This window comes from Pygocentrus nattereri, chromosome 2 (assembly GCF_015220715.1).
Source record: "Pygocentrus nattereri isolate fPygNat1 chromosome 2, fPygNat1.pri, whole genome shotgun sequence".
Classification (NCBI taxonomy): Eukaryota; Metazoa; Chordata; class Actinopteri; order Characiformes; family Serrasalmidae; genus Pygocentrus; species Pygocentrus nattereri.
Genome location: NC_051212.1, coordinates 3,249,107 through 3,268,666, shown reverse-complemented (window position 1 = coordinate 3,268,666; position 19,560 = coordinate 3,249,107). Strand labels below are relative to the sequence as shown.

The window sequence follows — 19,560 nt, the reverse complement described above, 5'->3', positions numbered from 1 at the left end:
TTAAGACCGCAGTAGCTGGAATGACGGCCTTACACTACCAACATAATTAGGAATCACACAGAAATCAGTCCTGCTTTGATTTACAATGAGTGGAGAGAAAAACATCACTGTAGTCCTTCTGGAGGTCCTAGATACGTCACGGACTGTGAATCTGAGCCGTAGTCTAAGTAGTGTTCCGGTTAGTCGTTAGGAATGGAAAGCACTGGCGGCAGCTCTGATACATACAGGATCAGATATGTGACAATGTCTGTTATAAACTTCAAATGTGAGTTTAATCTAGAACAGCCCAAAATCTGTTTCATGTGAATTGCTGTTAGCTTAGTGCTAACATACCACTAGAATCCCATAGGGGCGCTAGCAGAAATTAGCATTAGTGTAGAGGTGTTGGTTTGTTTTCGGCCCAAACTGAGGGCCTAACTGTAACAATCAAGCTTCAGCACTGCAGTCGACCAAAGGTGGTAAAGTAGCGACCGCCATGCTGTGGCACACATTCCATAAACCTTCACTGAACCAGAGATCTGACGATTTTATAACGTTACCACTCAGAGTAAACGATCATATTCACTAAAGCACTGTTCGCTCAAATGATCATAAAACTTTAAAATGTAAATAAACAGAACATCTTTTTTATTGTGTTTCACTACTGATTTTCATGCAAGATCTAACGAGATGTTTGCTGACTGTAAAGCTGCTTTGCTTTTTTTAAAACAAAACAAACAAAAGCCAGGCTGTTACTGCTGCTGCGTTTAGCTATGCTAATGTACTTTAGTCCATGTTCACAGGTAACAGTATATCGTGAAGTGTATTAAACCACCAGTCGTCGGAGAGGCACTCAGTTAGCAACGTGCTAACTTTTACGATGCTAATCTCCCATTACTTGGCTACGTTAGCCTCAGAACTGCAGTTAAAGAATGACACTTCAGACACCAAACCTCTCTTGGTTTATCGATTATATTTGGAGTTAAGCAGTAATCTGTACACTTTCTGCTGAACTTGGAAAATTTTAAACAGCCTACTGTAAAGACTTGGACATTCAAAAAGCTTAGTGTTTAAAAAGCCTAACATGGCTTAATGCACCAAACCAACAACCTAGGAACACCAAATTTCTCTCATGCTACTGTTTATAAGCTCTCTCCACTGCCATCATTAAGTAAAATTAATTAGTCTTTAAAAACTCCTGGTCAGTGCATCCCCACTATATGAACAGGCCCAGCTCATTATCCCTCCTCAACCAAACTCTACTGTTGGCACTGTGCATTCCGATAGGTAACGTTCACCTGGCACCCCCAAACCCAGATTCATCACTCCAGAGATCATGATTCCACTGATCCAGAGTCCAGTGGCGGTGCTTCAGACCACTTCAGCCGACACTTGGCATTACGCATAGTGATCTTAGGCTTTTGTGTAGCTGCTCAGCCATGGAAACCCATTTCATGAAGCTCCTGATGCTGTTCATGTTGCTTCCAAAGTTAATTCCGAGCTCTGGAGTAATAGACGATACATTTTTATGCACAACAGACTTGCATAGGTTTACGCGGTTTACTGCTTCATGCTGAGCTGTCGTTGCTCCCATTTCACAATACTAGCACTTACATTTGTCTGGGGCAGATCTATCATGTAGAAATTTCACAAACTAGCCTGTGGCAAAGATGACCGTGCTACGTTTAAAGTCACTGAGGCCTTCAGTATGACCCATTCTACTGTCAGTGTGTCTAAGACAACTTCATAGCTGCATGTTTGATTTTATACACCTGTTGGCGATAATTAGAAGTGGCCTCAAACTTGTGGCAACAGTGTATGTGAAATGTTTTACACTTAGTGTAACTGCACGTAAAAACGAGACAGACCACTGTACGCAGAATTCACATAACACCTCTAGGCGATTTATTTAACAGGGATATTATCTGAATGCAGAAACGTCCGGCAAATAAACAATCGAGTCACAGAAAGAGTCGAGTCGTGGAGTCATCCTGCACCTTCTGGGCCGAGGCTAGCGGTCAGCGGATTGGGGGGTAAAAAAAATAAAACAAAATAAAACTGGAAGCTTTGAGTCTAATGGACTAGTGTCCTCCCCTTAATTCTCCCATTAGGGTCAGAACGGACCCTCCATCCGCGCTGCCGATCCACCACCAGCCAAAACTCTCCTCCTCCGAGAAACACTCGCAGTAGTGCTGTCGTAATGAATTAAATCAACGAAAAACACAGCAAAATTCACAAGAGCAATGGAAAAGAGATACGACACTAACACAGGGACAGCGCGTGTGCTTGTTAGCTAGATATTACAGGTCATCGTTAATCTAAGTGCAAGATGCGTCAACAATCTGAGCTAAAACTCACTAAAAAATCCAAATAAAACAGAAAAAGTTCAGAACGCGACTCGCTCCAACTCACAATCTAATTTAGAAGAATAAGCTCACGGCAGATGAGAACTTCACACGGAACGCCACTCCCTCACTCGCACTTCAAAAAAGTGATCCCAAGGTGTCTAAAAGGTGAACGTACATGACACGAGGACCAGCCTGGAACAAATCTGGGGGGATAAAGACGAGCAGGTACATCAGAAAGATCACTGGTCCACCACAGGACAACAGAAGTAAACTAGAACGAGGGGAGGAGAAACAAAAGAAAGGGGAAAATAATAATAATAATAATAATAATAAGCGTTCACTTTTTGCTACAGGCCAAGCTAGACCCCCTCAAAAAAAAAAAAAAAAAAAAAAAAAAAAAAAAAAAGAAATTGGAGAACAATATGACCTCAGAGCTTCCTTTAAAGGGGAATTCCACCAAAATGACTTAACTCAGAGTGTGAAGTGTAAACAGAGAGATTCAGAGCGGTTTGGTGTGAAATGGCTCAGATGTCTTTACAGTGGTGGTGATGGGAACCAGGTATAGACATTTTATTTACTATCCAGAACCACCAGAGTGTCTTCCTGGGCTGAACAATTTGGGGGAAACGAGATTTAAAGGCAATCATTTTGTATAAATTACGCCCCAGAGCGTCGTTCTCTGAAAATGACCATCATGTTTAACACTGAATGTAGTTCTGCACTTTCAGGGTCAATTTCCCCTTTTAAAACTCTGAATACACTGCAGCTGAATTTGAACTCACTGCAATTTGGTTAAAACAAAATGATTAATCGTTCAGCCATAATATCTTCTGAGTTCATATGGAATGTTGTTGATGGAAAATCTGGAATAATCTGTTTTCTTTGGGGACTATTTTGCAGCACAGTGCCCTGCATGTCTCCCTCCACCATGAATGGAGTTGAAGTTCTCTAAACTCTCATAAAACAGCGTCTCAGTCATCAGGCAGTGAATTCAGAACCAGTTCATGTAGGAACTTTCTGTGAGGAGCTTTTAGAGGGAGACGCCTGGTTCCCATCACCACCACTGTAAACAGTTCTGTCTCTCTAGTGCAGTGTTTCACACCAAACCGCTCTGAACAACTGTTTTACATCTTAATCAGTTTAAATTTAGAGAATTCTGGTGGAAATCTCCTTTAGTAAGTTACATGTTAATTGTGTATATAAACATTAAAATTAGTATTGGAGGTCTCTTCACACTCCACGTTCTGCTGCAAATGACACTCAGAATATTCCACCCACCCACCCACCCACACACACACCCACACACACACCCACACACACCCACACACAGGAGGAGACAGGAAGCTGAAGCCAAAACAACACGCACTTCAAATATCCTACTCCGGAAATGCATACATTCAAAACAGCAATAAAAATAAAAAAACAATATTCTTGGAGAACCTAAACAAAACAAAACAAAAGAGAACACCTGTATGAACATCCCTGCTATCATGTCTCTAAATACAAAACCTCTACCAAGAATTTGCTTCAGTGTAACAAGAGAAGTCCGTGTTTGTGGGTGTTTTTTTTGTTTATCCTTTACAATAAAGGCAGAATCCAGTCCTCAGAGTTATGGTATGGATGACAGTCTCTCTTTCAGATTATTTTTTTTTTCTTTTCTGGTTTCTATAGTCGAAGAATCCGTAAGCATGCAAGCCTCGCAGTGGAGGGGTCAGGGACGGGTGGGCAGGGCTTAGGCCAGGGCAGGAAACGCCTCCGGGTCGTCCACGTTAGGAACGGACACACCACCACCCTGAAATAAAGAACAAAACAAAAACAAAAACACACACATTACATCACACGGCTGTTCAACAAAGCAGGCTTTCATTTAACCAGGTAACTGAACCCACATCCTGCTCTTTTAATTTCTACCCCTCACAGGTTGTATTACACCCCAACGCTTAATGACGACCGAATTTCAGACAGTAGCTATTCCAGAATAACAGTTCCTACCTTCATAATCTCATCATTAACTCCAGATCAGAAAACAGCATCACACAAACACCCTAACTAGACTAAACCTCCTAAATCCTGTCCTAACTTTAGGATGAACCCAAAAGGGTCCTGACTTCTGTTTAAGGTCCGTTTCTCTGGTTTTGAGGCAGCTGAGTCAGGCAGCGTAGTTCTGAAATATGTAATGAAATATTACAATGACAGAGGTGAATACTGAGACGGAGCTGAACGTGTGTCTGTTAATTAGGAGTAACAGTAGCATGATCGGCTAAGTGTTTGGGAAATGGAGACTGAAACTGAGGAGCGGCGATGTTCTAATAAACAGCAGGGGGCGCTCACACAGTATTCACTACTAAGTTTATTGCACTTTAGTTTTGAGCTTTTTTTGCATCGGTAACAGCAGCTTAACTCACATTTTTAACATTAATTGCATGTCTATGTATTGTTGGAACCATTGACTTGCCTCATATTCTTTGCTTCATAACTTTCATAACTCATAAGCTACACACGAGCAAAGTGCATATGAAACCTGTAACAACAACTCATTCAAGTAGTGAATTTTGAGGTGGCTCATTAATATTAATACTCATTAATATGAGTGCATAACTACAGTTATATATATGAAATATTTCATATATATATATATATATATATATATATGAAATATTTCATATATATATATATATATTTCATATATATATATATATTTCATATATATATATATTATATATATATATATATATACACACATACACACACACACCCACACACCCACACACACAACACACACACACAACACACACATAGAGCTACACACACACACAGAGATATTAAACACTTTTACGAATATATATTACCTTCTCAGCCCTGCTGCCTCCACGACCTGCCCGGGTGCCCCCTCGCCCCCCTCGGCCCCCGCGGGAGCCCCCCCGCCCGCGGCCAGGACGACCCAGGTCTCCAAAGTTGATCTCCAGCTGGGAAGTGATGTCGTTGGCCGGCTTGCGGAAGTGATGGTCACCTGCCCCTTCTTCAGAAGCGCTCTGAGGACACAAGGAGCCACAGTGATCTTTACAGCTTTGGCACAGACTCAAACCCTGAACTTGACAGCTGCAGCAATGTTTCGATTGTGGAACGTTACACCTTTAGCACAGTCTCAAATACAGAACTTCACAGCCTCACAATGATCTTAAGAAATTAAAAATGGGGGTGGTACCTTGTGGAGTGTGTCAGCATCAGCGTCTCCAGCTTCGATCAGTCCTCCAGACGGCCTCTGGAAAAACAAACGCAAGCACTGATGCGCTGCTGCTAATGCTTTAGAGAACTGACCTCACACCACCAGTGTTTTGACTTCCACTGATCTAATATGATGTTTTGTTTTTGGTTGCCTGCCACCAGGTCCCATTCACAGCAGCTTACTCAGCGATGGCTTAGGGGGTCAGATCAACTTAAATTACTCTACATCCAAAGAACGACCACAATCAATCTTTTTTCTTTCCGATATCCTATCCCACCCTATTTTCTGCTGATATCAGCACCAAACCTGGTCTTACATCGGTTCTACCCTTCTACTCAGTGTTTCTCAGGAACTCCACCTCCACACCAAGTCTGTAAGCATGGTGGAGTTAATGTGATATACTCACTCCGGCATCTTTGCTCTTTGATTTGTGCAGGACGTAACCCTTCTTCCACTGGCCACCGTCTTCTCCTTCGTTGGGTTTCCGGATGTTAAACTCCACTTTGGCTCGTTCTTTATTCTGCATGGCCTTCCATTCGTCCAGGGTCATCTCTTTAGGGCCTTCATCCTTCACCTCCTCCACCTCGTTCTCCCTGTAGAGACGGGAAGCACACATTATGGTTAGTTCACACAAATAAAATATCCACACTCATCAGCTGCCCCCATTCTGAACGCTGAGTTCCAACACAATGTGGCATATCTACATATTCACAAAACATACACACCTCCTATTTATGTAATAATTCTGATGTTTGTGTCCTTCTTAAGAGTTAATGGACTGATTCCATCAATCTCAGCCAAAAAAAATCAGGTTTTATTTTATTCAATAATAACTAAAGGGAATCTACATGTTTTTGTGTTGGATGTGTAACAGAAGCTGCCCCTTCAACTGAGCTAACGAGCGAACAGAGCTAACCACGACACTGGATGCTGATGAGATCTTGTCCTCTACCCAAGGTCTTTTCTCCTCAGTGGTCAATGAACCAACATTTTATGCCAGAGAAACCAAGTTGCATCAGCTAGAGAAGTTGGCAAAGTATGCTTTCTAAAGCTGCGTTCACACGTCTGTGGTAGATGGACAAAAGCAAAACAGATACAACCGGCAGCGCTTTGCAAACCACAGCGGTGGGTAACGCTCCAGCAGGAGTTCAACTTTCCCAAGTTTTACCGTTGACTGCAGTGGTGGAACAGAACAAATGTAGATTTTTTTTTTTTCAGGAGCTGTGGAGGCCAAATGTCTCACTGTTGAATTCCAGACAAATGCAGTGTTACACAACACAAAATAAAAGAGTACAGAGCGTCCCCTGCCTTTCTCCATCTTAAATATTCTCATCAACAAGTCCTTGCCATCAGGCGAAGTTCCATCAACTTTCAAGACTGCAAGAAAACTTCCCATCTTGAAACCCATGCTTGACAGCTCTGAGATCAACAACTCCTTTCAAAAATTCTTGAACGTGCAATCTATAATCAACTTTCTCTCTCTCTCACACAGAACCAGCTCCAGGACCCCAACCAGTCTGGCTTCAAACCAGCGCACTCAACAGAAACTGCCCTCATAGCAGTGACCGAGAAGCTCCAATCAGCAAGATCAGCCAAACTATCATCTGTCCTGATCCTTCTTGATCTCAGCAGCTTTTGACACAGTCAACCATATGATCCTTCTGGACATCCTCAGCAACCTTGGAATCACTGGCTAGGCATGGAAGTGGTTCAAGTACTATCTGGAGGATCGCTCTTATCAGGTAACATGGAGAGGTTTCACATTCTCTCCATGCAGACTCTCCACTGGTGTCCCACAAGGCTCAGTCCTCTTCTGTTTTCTCTTTACACTAGCTCTCTTGGTGATGTAATATCTTCTCATGGCTTCTCTTATCATTGTTATGCTAAGGACACTCGACTAATATTTTCTCTCACCCTCTGACACACAGGTTTCCAGTCGCATCTCGGCATGTCTATCTGACATCTCTTCATGGATGGCAGGTCACCTGAAGCTCAATCCTAGCAAGACTGAGCTGATATTCCTCCCTGCAACTACAGGTCCTCATCATGATCTTGCCATCTCATTCGAAAACTCTCTGATTGTTCTGTCAGTAGAGGCAAGAAGTCTTGGAGTGACTCTGGATGGCCAGTTATCTCTCTCAACTCACATCTCAAACCTAACTCGGTCACGCGGATATCTTCTGTACAACATCCGTAGGATGTTGGATGTCGTCATCTCAAGGCTTGACTACTGCAACTCGCTCTTGGCTGGTCTTCCCATGCAGGCCATCAAGCCTCTGCAACTCATCCAGAATGCAGCAGCACAGCTCGTCTTCAATTTCCCCCAAGGTCAGCCATGTCACCCCACTGCTGCGCTCCCTTCACTGGCTTCCTGTAGCCACATGCATCACATTTAAAACCCTAATGCTGCCTACAAAGCCAAAAATGTACCAGCCCCTTCTAACTTGATGGCAATGGTGAAATCTCAAACTGTACCACGAGCCCTTCAAGCTTCGTATACAGCACGGCTTGACCCGACATCCTTCAAGGCACGTGGAAGACAAGCGTCGAGAATGTTCTTTGTACCCATGTGGTGAAATTAACTCCTCCTGGCTGTCCGAACAGCAGAGTCTCTCGCTGTCTTCAAACGCAGACTGAAGACCGTCTCTTTACACAGCACTTAAATGAGCATTGAATTAAGCATTGTTTGCAATATATTGTGCTGCACTTGTATATCATATTTTATTGTATTGCACTGTGTACTGCAGTTTATTGTTGAACGCACTGTGTATTGTAGTATACTGTATTGCACTGCATGGCACAGAACTGGGTATCTACAGTGACTTGTTTCTAGCAGTATCTGAGCTCAGGACTGTTTTTCTCTAACCTATTGGTAACTAGCAAAGATACTTTCTCTAGCAGAATAAGCACTTCTTGTAAGTTGCTCTGGATCAGAGCGTCTGCTAAATGCTGTAAATGTAAATAATTAATCTACACTGATAAAGCTCTCCTTGCACCATGCAAATGTTTGTGCCACTTCATGTCGTCCTTAGCTGTGTACCGTTTTGACGATTCAGAACAAAGTCTAGTTGCGGTATTATTCAGGTCTTTAAAAACGCGCCCAGGTTCAGCCACTTGAACAGTATCAACACAGCACTCACAAATTTGGTCAACAATCTAAAACGGTCACATTTCACAGACCAGAATAGTTAGTCTGTATACAGTCGTTTGCAAAAGTCTGGGTGAGTTAACGCGTCCTCAGTAAAGATATACAAAGCATTCTACTGCACAACATCTACCTATTTGCCAAGTTTAACCTTCTGAAAATATAACGTGCCGTAATATCTGCACCGTCCACGTTTAGTGTTTCGTTCTCCTCAATGTGTTAAATTCAGAAAACAAACAGTAACTGTGCATTAAGTGTGTTGTCTGTAGAGGAGATGCAACTTCTTTACACTTAGATGGATGTTCATGATGGAACATCAAACTCCCTAGCATGATTACTGTCATTATTACTAATGATTATTATCATTTCTTCACTAGATTACAGCATCATAATCAAGTGGGATTTACTCCAAACCTCCACCATCCCTGATTGTGTTGTGGCTATAAAAACCCTCACCTGTGCCAGCTCACCCACCACCTGGTGCACATCGCCCCCTAGTGGACTAAAGTGTGATGCCCAAATAGATAAAGACAAACAATATAAATCAGACATACATACATAAAGCTAGGTCGGCTCTACAGGAGGACCAAGTTTCAAACACAACTCTGTCCTGAATCAGAGAGAAGGAATTTAACACATTTACTTTCACTCATCAAGTTCGTGGAACATTAACCATCATAGTCGATTCAGCTCAGTGCAGCAGAGCCAGGACTGCATGCTCAACTACATTAACCATAATTATGATTAATCATATAATGTTAATGTGCATATAAAGTTGATGGCATTATTTTCTGGGCTTTGTTAAAGTATTTTCCACAGCAGTGCAGGCTGAAGCCCAGCTGCAGCGCTGTAAGATACTCTGAGAGAATCTGTGATTGCAGTGCTCGTGTTCAAATGTATCTTAAAGTGAAATCTTCAGCAGACTACGCTGGGTGCACCAATCGAGGCTTGCGCTGTAGTGTTGCCATGGTAACAGAGACTGTACTGGCTGGCGATTTGCTGTAAACTCAGGGACTTTACCACGATAATTTATGACAGCTGTCAGCCAGCCTGCGGTAAACTCAGGCTTTTCAAGGCCGCCTTAACCCAACAAACCTCCTCAACCTGATCACACCAAACAGACTCACTGGCGTTTCACTGATCTACTGCAGGAGGAAGTGGGGCTTTGCCGTTACTCACTTGTTTTCCGAGTCCGCAGGTGCACGCTCCTCCCCCTCTGCAGGTGCCTCAGGAGCGGCCGACTGGTCCACCTCACTGCTAAACACACCAACACAAACACAATGTGAGCCAAGTATCATCTATTCAGACAGATACAGGTCTAAGATAAGACAGATAACTGAATTCTGAGGGAAACTGCAGAGAATTCCAGAGCAAAATACAACTTGTCCAATTAATAAACAAATAAACAAATGCATCACATGATCGGTATGATACTCTGAGGAGCTTACAAATGTCTACAAATTCCTTAAAAACAGTGAGCATATAATGAACTACCATTGTGAATTTTTATTCCACAATTTCCAGATTGATCCATCTCAAAGTATTCTTTCACTAAAATAAAACACTCCAACTAGTAAAACATAAGTAAAGCAATTCAACATAAGGCCAGTGTCCTGTTTTTACCGTCTCTATTCCTCTACTGTATAAACTATTACTGCAGTGTTTTCAGACAGAATTCGGATTCGCTCCACTAACCCTGCAGTTGTGATTATCTACCTGCACATGTCTAATTACTCGTTACAGCTGTAGTGCCAGTGAGCATGTGCTGCTGCTCTGTATGACTCTACCTGGCTTCTTCCTTGGCGCTGCCCCAGTTGTGAGAGCCGGCTCCTCCTCGTTTATCGTCCGCTTTCTGTCCTCTGAAACAGAAAACGCAGCTGAGCGACGCCAAGTCCTCGGGGATCCGTTCTAATTTACAGAACAGAGCCAGGCTGAGACCAACCCGAGCTACAAAAGCCAAACAAACTAACTCACGATTTGTCGCTGCCGCTGTGTCGGTCAAAGTCACGCTTGCCCCGCGAGTCGAAACCTTCTCCTCGGCCCATGCCCCGCCCACGACCACCGCGGCCTCCGCGCCCACCGCCACGACCCCGAGGGGGCCGGTCGCCCACCGGCCTGAGGAAACACAGGAAATGAAAATATTAAATAAAACATTTTATAAGCGCTATTTTGCTCTTTCAAATGAAAAAGCTGCTTTTGTTACAGCAGCTGCAAGACTGATGCATGCAAATGAGCTCTGTTCTGATTGGCTGCAAAAGTGTTCCAATGTCCATTACTCACAATACTAACTAAAGTCAGTTACTCTGTATGTATTCAACACGTGTAGTTCAGGTCTCTTAGTCAAACCAAATGGAGCTGTAAGTGCCCGAGATACCATCACCAGGGTTACAATATTTTCTGTTTCCATGGTTACACTACTATCTGCTTCCATGGTTAAGCAACACTTATTTCTACAGTTGTGTGACACCTGCTTCCACCTATTATACAGTTACACTCCCACGTATATATTTAAATTAAGAGTACGGAGTAGTGACTGAATTACCGTCTAAATGCGTTTTCTATGGATTACAAAAGCAGAAAGTCATCCAGTGAGAGGATAATCTATTCTGTCAGCACTGACCAACAACGTCACACTTTTCTCGCTCTGCATTAGGAGAGAAAACATCGAAACGCTGTGATTTTGGACCTATTCAGACTGGACAGGTTTTACTGAAAAACGTTTTTTGGTGATTTTATTGCCGTCCGAATGATCTTCACCATCTGCCAATAAAGCTTCCAGATCTAAAACTTTTAGATCTAAAGATCTAAAACTAAACCTGTCAGAAGTTCTGAAAACAAAACTGCGCCCGCGCGCCAAGTGGTCAGCCCCTGGAATGGACGGAGTTTGGTAGTGGTCCTAATGTCTTGGTGCTAACTCACTTCTCCACAGATGTCTCTCCTCCTTCAGGTTTGTCCTCGGCTGGTTTCTCAAAGCGCCTCTCACGTGGAGGTCGTCTGTCTGCTCTCCGCTCACCAGGGCGCCCCTCTCCCGGCGCCCCCTGGTGGTGTGGGGGGCCAGACTGACCCTGCTGCTCCTGCTTCCGTCCCACCCTCCTCATGCCTGAAACACACAGGGAGTAGGGTTAGCAGGCCTGTCTAAGAGAGTACCTGTATTACTTTGAATTTTACCACAACAGCTACTCTGGAATACCACAAATAAGAGCAGACAACGCAACTCACCAGCACTTAACCACACTAATGTTACCCCATTTAGCTGAGTGTCTGAGTCAGGGACACCTCAGTCATATTTCAGATGAAAACACAGCAGACCCTCAGTCACCTCCCATGGTCTATTCAGCTTCTTCTGAAGCAGACTGGCCGTTTCTTTATGACCACTAGCTTGAAAACAAAGTGTGTTTTCAAGCTAGTGGTCATAAAGAAACGGCCAGTCTCTTAGGGTTAGAACTAGCCTAGCATTTCCTACTGTAGCCCCCGAGGAGCCACCCGACTCACTCAGCTGCATCAGACGACAAGGGTTAGAAGAGAGTCGGTGCCTGAAACGCATGTCATATACAAAGAGAGACACTTTGAAAAATCATGACTTAATAAACACACTAATTTGATCTCAACTACACAAGCTGGGTGAGGGAAATCAGTGGTGGTCTTATCAGTGCGATTGTGGCGCTCACTTCCATTGTTTCGTTACATTTATAAGAGTTTATATGGGGGAATTTCTCGCCCTGTTCGTCTGTACTAATATCCCATATGGGGCCTTTTGTGCTCTTTGACTCTGGTTATTTCTGACGCAGTAATTTTTTTTTATAGCCACATCTCCACGTTTACATACACTAAACAGTCCACAGTTATGAAAATGAACATCAGTCTGAAAGTAGTCAGGGAAGCAAAGCAGGTCTGTCCACATTTACATCACTCCATCCATTAAACAGGAGCTAATTAATGTGTTATTTTTAAGGTGCATAATAAAGGAATTATTTCGCCAGATATCTACTTAGTTAGATGGTTAGACTTGAATAATTCTTTGCATTTCATAGAGACACGTTTTATATACATTTTCTATTTCTGTGTTGCACTCTGCTCTGGCTTATCTGAGCACTTTAAACTGCATCTGATATATAAAAGACTAGGCCTGTCACTATTTATACGTAACCAAAATTTTTTCCCCCGATAATCTCAGTAATTAGAGCATTTTCCACAGTCGTTAGATATCACTATCATGCTATTCCTCAACAAAAGAAACATTAAAAAGTTGGCCGTTTTGGTTTGAGGCAATTAAACATACTGAAACAAAGAAGTGAACATTTATTACCACATTAAAAACAGTATGAGTCTAAATCCTGCACATTCGATTCAGCTCAACAACAACTGAAAAGTTGTTTAGTGTGTGATCTTCAATGTTTCAGTTGCCAAAAAAATCAGCATAACCCAGTCAGACGGTGTACGGTGAAATGGTTCTTCAGACTCATGCAGAATGTGATGTATATGGTTCTATACGGATCCTTTTTAAAGCAGTTCCATGTAGCACCACATTGGTTCTGCTACAGCTTACAAGCTTGAAACTGTAACAACAGCAGAACACTTTTGGGTGCTACTCAGAACCATTTCCAAAAAGGTTCTAAACAGAATAATTTCCTTTACTAAAGAACCATTTTTTTTCAAAGGGAACTCTAGCAATTGAGTGTCTAAGATGTAAACAGAGTCATTCAGAGTGGTCTGTATGGAAGTCCGGAGAGGCCGTGAGGTAATTAGGATTTCATGAATTGTTTTTAGTGTGTGATCTCAGTCAGACAGTGCGAGACACCCAGTCTTTATAACCTGTTAGGACTTAAGTGGTGTAGGTCCATTCATGGCTTTTGTGGAGAGAGTGCTTGCTTATATTTTCACTTTTAAGGACAAATGTAGCTCTGACTGTCCGCAGTCCAAGTCTGGACCCAGACGCCATCCTATGCTGTACCTGGACCTATAACTGATAAACTATGGAGAATGATTTAATTTTAGTGGTCCCTTTTTAAGCGGTGTAAATTTCTAGCCTTTACGGCAGCTTTAGCAGCCCGGGAGACTATCAGACCAATCGCATGCACTGTAAATATCACACGTGACTTTATCCGATCTGATATTCAGTTGTCGGCTGTATAAGATGTTGACATAACTACAAGGCTACTTCAGTAAACAGTATATAGCACTGAATTATGACGCAAGTTAGACATGATGTTTCGGACCTTTGCCTGAGGAAATTTCCTCAAACTGGACCTTAGTGAATTTTAAATAAAGAGCCCAGGTGTAGACATTTGTCTGAGTACACAGAGCTAAAAAGGACGAAGGCTAATCAGATACTTTGGCTACTTGTACTTTAACCGTCGCATTCAATGAACAAAACAGACGATTTAAAAAATGTATCTTAATTATTTATAATAACTGATCAGTTTGAATTCTGATGTTACATTTACGACAGTTTATTTGCGGGTGTTTTTGCTCTGCACTTAATTTAATATCACATTTGTGCCCTTAGACTCTGGTCATTTCTGAGGAAATCTTTATTCCTGTATCTCCATGTCTACATATAGTGAATTACACAGTCTACACTTATTAAAATCACCATCAGTCTGAAGAGTCAGGGAAGCACAGCAGACCAGACCTGCCCACGTTTACGTCTCCCTCCACTAAATAGGAGCTAATTCATGTGTTCTAAGGTGCATGATGAGGGAATCATTGACAAACATTTACTGTACATACATACACTCACCGGCCACATGTTCAGTTGCTTGTTAACACAAACAGCTAATCAGCCAATCGCACGGCTGCAACTCCCTGCATTTAGGCCTGTAGAGGTGGTCAAGACGACTTGCTGAAGTGCAGACCGAGCATCAGAACGGGGAAGAAAGGGGATTTAAGGGGCTTTGAACGTGGCGTGGTTGTTGGTGCCAGAAGGGCTGGTCTGAGTATTTCAGAAACTGCTGATCTACTGGGATTTTCACGCTCAACCATCTCTAGGGTTCACAGAGAACGGTCCGAAAAAGAGGAAATATCCAGTGAGCGGTCAGTTGTGTGGACGAAAATGCCTTGTTGATGTGAGAGGTCAGAGGAGAATGGGCAGACTGGTTCCAGATGATAGAAAGGCAGCAGGAACTGAAATAACCAACCAGAATCTCTGAGGAACGTTTCCAACACCTTGTTGAAAGTGTGCCACGAAGAATTAAGGCAGTTCTGAAGACAAAAGGTGGTCCAACCTTTTACTAGCTGTGAGTGTACACTGCTGGCGTTTGACAGACGTTTTTATTTTATATTTATGCATACTGCATCTGTAATCTCTATAACTTCCATTAAAGACCGTTAGGAACGATGCTGCCTCCTGTTACCCGACAGTGGAATGTTCCTCTATAATGCTAACTCAGGTAGACGTAGGCCAAACTTGACGTTTTTCTCTGCAGGGCTGGGCAATATGATATTTTACTGATATCATGATAAAGTATCTCACAAATACACTAACATCCAGAAAATCACATACATATATATATATATATATATACACACACACACACACACACACACTAATATATATATATATACACACACACACACACACACTAATATATATATACACACACACACACTATATATATATATATATATATATATATATATATATATTTCGAGAGAGAGAGATGCTTCAGTAAATTGAGCTCATGATGTAATTGATGATATTAACGAGTCTCTGTGGCGGCTGTGAAGGTGTCCAGGAAAAATATGGACCCAAGAAATTCTTGTTACTTTTTATTGATTTTATGTTTGTTTGAATTATGAATACGACTTTATTCTAATGTATATTCTGATAAACTCACTGCTGAGGTAAATGGTTTATTAGCCTAGATGCCTAAAATTTTCGCATAGTCCTCTGTGTGTGTGTGTAATATATCGCTGTTGGAACAAAAACAGCCAAAATAGAGATGAAGTTGTCAGTTTTTGACATACATTGAAAAAAACCTTCGGTCCTTTATATTGTACTTAAAATTTTTAAGATGGATGGACCAAAATTACATGGAAAAATGTCTGGTTCCATTGACTTACATTATAAGTGAAACATGTTTTTTGCTTAGGAGGCGATAGGAGGTTTTGTTCCGACAACAGCGATAATGACATATACATACATACATATATATATATATATATATGCTATGAGGATCATTAGGGCAGATAAGCGCTTTAAAGTATATGGGTATGGAACTGATCTTCATATCTGACTGATATTCGATGTATTTATCGTAGCAGAATGTTTATGTGGGCGATGTTTTTCAATATTTATCAAGACTATGAAAAATTCTGTCACAGTGCGTCATGACATACTGCCCTGTGTATATAGTGGACATCGTCAACAGCTAAAAACCTTTCCCAACTGCATGTTTGATTAAACAGAGAGCACTATAAACCCTCTTTAATTGGATTCTGTGCAGAAACACTCATTCATAGCATTTATTTTGTAAATTAGGTCTTTTTTTATCTTATCAGAAAAAATCCATACACTGAAAACTTCCTGAAGTGTCGTGATGTTACGTTTGTGCCATATCGCCCAGCTCTAGCTGCTGCACTAAACTCTGTGCAGTTCACTCATTTTACTGCATCTGTAACCCAGAAATGAACATGACCTTTCTCTTTAATGATGCTGCAGGTAGATACAGTGCTGATTTACATACTTCACGAATATTCGTGTGTCAGTATCGGCTGATATTTCACAGAAAACCACTGAGATTTTGGCACAGCTCCCAGGTTCTGCGTGTTTTAACTACTTTTGTTCTTGATTCTGTTATTTCTGCCACACACAGCTTTGTTTACCCTGCTCTTCCACCACTGGGCTTCATTCTCATGTATAAACACTAGTATTATTAGTAATAATAGAAATATTAAACCGTTACACACAGCTGGGAGAACCTGAAACCTTCACCTGCCTGCTTTCACACAAAGCCCATGACAGTACATCACTCTTAAAAACTGTTCTCCACAGGTTCTTTAGGAAAGGCAATGGCTCTATTTAGAACCATGAGCTCTACACAGAACCATTTCATGCTTCTGCATGGTGAAATGGTTCTTTGGATCAATGAACGTGTTGTACATGGTACCATACGGAACCTTTTAAAGCAGTTCTGTGTAGCACCAAATTGGTTCTGCTACTGCACATAAGCTTGACATTGTAACAGCAGCAGAACACTATTTAATGCTACACAGAACCATTTCCAAAAAGGTTCTAAACAGAATCATGTCATTCACTAAAGAAGAACCACTGAAGAACCGTCTCTGTTTAAAGGGGAATTCCACCTATATTTCTAAAATTCCCACATATCTGAGTGAGATGTGAACAGAGTCATCCAGAGAGGCCCTGAGGTGGTTATAATCTTCTGGATTGTTATCTTGAGATCGGAACTTAAGTATCTTGTGCTCCTGAGATAAAAACTTATCTTTAGACCACAAATGAATCACGTTATGATCTCAATATAATAAGTTATCTTGAGAACACAGAATAATTATGTCATGATTTTGAATAACAACATAACTATATTGTGATCTCAGGATAAAGTTGTTATCTTGATACCACGACTTAATTATTTTGTGATCTTGAGGTAACATGTTATCTTGAGATCACAACACAATTAAGTCATGATCTCCAGAAATGTAGTCACCTCTCCTGACGTCTGTACGGTTGATTGTAGACACCATCTCTTTACAGTGGTGGTGATGGGAAGCAGGCGTTGCCATGACTACAACACAGATATAGACATTTCATTTACCATCCAGAACCACCAGAGAACCTACATGAGTCTTCTGAGCTCATCTGGAACGTTGATGATGGAAAATAGTGGAAAATCTGGAATAATCAGTTTTCTTTGGGGACTATTTTGCCGCACAGCGCCCTGCATGTCTCCCTCCACCATGAATGGAGTTGAAGTTCTCTAAACTCTCATAAAACAGCGTCTCAGTCATCAGGCAGTGAATTCAGAACCATCTCATGTAGGAACTTTCTGTGAGGAGCTTTTAGAGGGGGACGCCTGGTTCCCATCACCACCACTGTGAACAGTTCTGAGTCCGTAAGCTTATCTAGAACAGAGCATTTCACACCAAACCTCTCGGAACGACTCGGTTTATGCCTTAACAAGTTAACTAAGTGGAAATTTGGAAAAACTGGTGGATTTGCCCTTTAAGCGTGTGCAATAGGGCTGTGTTTGTTCCTCGGTGACCTGCAGTAACTTCACCTGCTCCCTGGATCTGCTTCAGTAACAGAGCCTGATCATGTCAGATTGTCTGATCCTGAATCAGCCTCATCAGCAGATTCTCAGTGTGATGGTGTTGGTTTGGTTTAGATGGTCTTCCACAGCGAGAAGCAGCAGATCAGATCCGACTCTAAAGCACTAAAGCAGGACCTGTTGATCTATCAGCTCAACACGAGCGCAGCGGCCTTAAAGAGCCCAGATCAGGGACCTTAAGAGACATCTAAGCACATCTAGGACCTCCAGGGCCTCGGGAACCTCATTGTTTTGGTCCCCGTCTGAGGGCAGAAGCGAAGCCGAGCAGCGCTGAACGCGAACAGAAGCTACGCAGTTAAAAAAATAACGCACAAAACTGCGACTTTGCTCGAAATAATACGCTTAAAACCGTAGCGGGAGAGCTTTTTAGTCGACCTGAACCCATTCTGGACTTTAATCGATGGGTTCTTCTGTCAGAACAGGCTGTTTGTTGCGAGTGTCCTCCAGCCTGACAGCTTCGCTAGCTTCTTGTTCGAATCCTGCCGTTCCACCTTAAATGGTGCAAAGGTTACATTATGGCCCCCGAGGCGCCAGACTGTATCTGCTGCACCAGTTAAGGTGGAACGGGGGAGTTCGAACAAGAAGCCCCGCTGTTGTTGTTGTTTTTGTGTACTCGGCGTGTCCTACACCGCCGGATTAACAGCGTTATTTCCACGCACCGTCCTTCTTCAGGGGCACCGGAGCCTGAGCCTCCTCCTTCTTATCGCCGGGCTGGTTTTTCCTGTCCTTCCCCGGCTCTCTCCGCGGCTGTCTGGCGGCCTGAGCGGCGCTCTTGCCCGCGGCCCCCGCCGCTGCCGCCGCCTCCTTCTTCCTGCTCTCCGCCGCCTTTAATATCTCGAACGGATCCGACTCATCGTCCAGGAGCTGGTCGAACCGGTTGGTCACGACGCAGCCGAAGCCGTCCTGCAGGTGTCCGGGCATGATGGCGCCCCAGCGGCCGGATTCTCCTCCGATTGTGCGGAGCAGAGCCCCGATCACTAGCGCTAACACGCAAAGATGGCCGGGCCGCGCGGAGCCTTCTCTTCCGGCGGACCAGCGACATCCGGGACACCCACCCCCCGCGCCTGATGGGCAATGTAGTTTTTCATTCATTCATTCATTCATTTATTTATTTATTTATTTATTAATTAATCAAACTGATCTCGCCGCGCTCTCTATGGAAGCCCGTTAAGACCACTGGAGAAAACAGAGGGAGTCCCAATAATGAGCATGATGATAATGATTGAGTATCTCATAATAATGATTTAGTATCTCATAGTATCTCATAATAATGACAGTATCTCAAATTATGATTTAGTATCTCATAACAAGAGTATCTCAAAATTAAGATTCAGTATCTTGTAATTATGATTTAGTATCTCATAGTATCTCATAATAATGACAGAATCTCAAATTATGATTTAGTATCTCATAACAATGACTTAGTATCTCAAAAATAATGACATAGTATCTCATAATTATGATTTAGCATCTCATAGTATCTCATAATAAAGACAGTATCTCAGCCGTGATTTAGTGTCTCATTACAATGACTTAATTTCTCATAATCATGATTTAGTGTCTCATAACTAAGTC

The 19,560-nt window shown here is 42.4% G+C and overlaps 1 protein-coding gene across 2 annotated transcripts; it reads right to left on the bottom strand.

Annotated features, from left to right (window-relative positions):
- Positions 1-3,813: 3,813 nt before the first annotated feature.
- On the bottom strand, positions 3,814-19,013 carry serbp1b (SERPINE1 mRNA binding protein 1b). Of its 2 annotated transcripts, none has more exons than XM_017688072.2 (9): positions 18,645-19,013; positions 11,618-11,798; positions 10,673-10,813; positions 10,486-10,557; positions 9,878-9,952; positions 5,960-6,146; positions 5,533-5,589; positions 5,177-5,359; positions 3,814-4,119 (listed from the first exon to the last, which is right to left on the bottom strand). In XM_017688072.2, the coding sequence occupies exons 1-9, from the start codon at positions 18,904-18,906 to the stop codon at positions 4,060-4,062; spliced, it is 1,218 nt and encodes a 405-aa protein (XP_017543561.1). In that variant the 5' UTR covers positions 18,907-19,013; the 3' UTR covers positions 3,814-4,059. The 2 variants fall into 2 exon arrangements, with proteins under 2 accessions (XP_017543561.1, XP_017543562.1); XM_017688073.2 differs by having other exon boundaries at positions 9,878-9,955; positions 18,645-19,012.
- Positions 19,014-19,560: the final 547 nt, after the last annotated feature.

Excerpts from the sequence above, each read along its gene's own strand:
- serbp1b (XM_017688073.2), bottom strand. The coding sequence starts at position 18,906 with ATGCCCGGACACCTGCAGGACGGCTTCGGCTGCGTCGTGACCAACCGG. Across the intron at positions 10,558-10,672 it reads CACAGCGGCAGCGACAAATC|AGGACAGAAAGCGGACGATA; the intron begins GTGAGTTAGTTT and ends TTTCTGTTTCAG. Across the intron at positions 4,120-5,176 it reads GAGGCAGCAGGGCTGAGAAG|GGTGGTGGTGTGTCCGTTCC; the intron begins GTAATATATATT and ends TCTTTATTTCAG.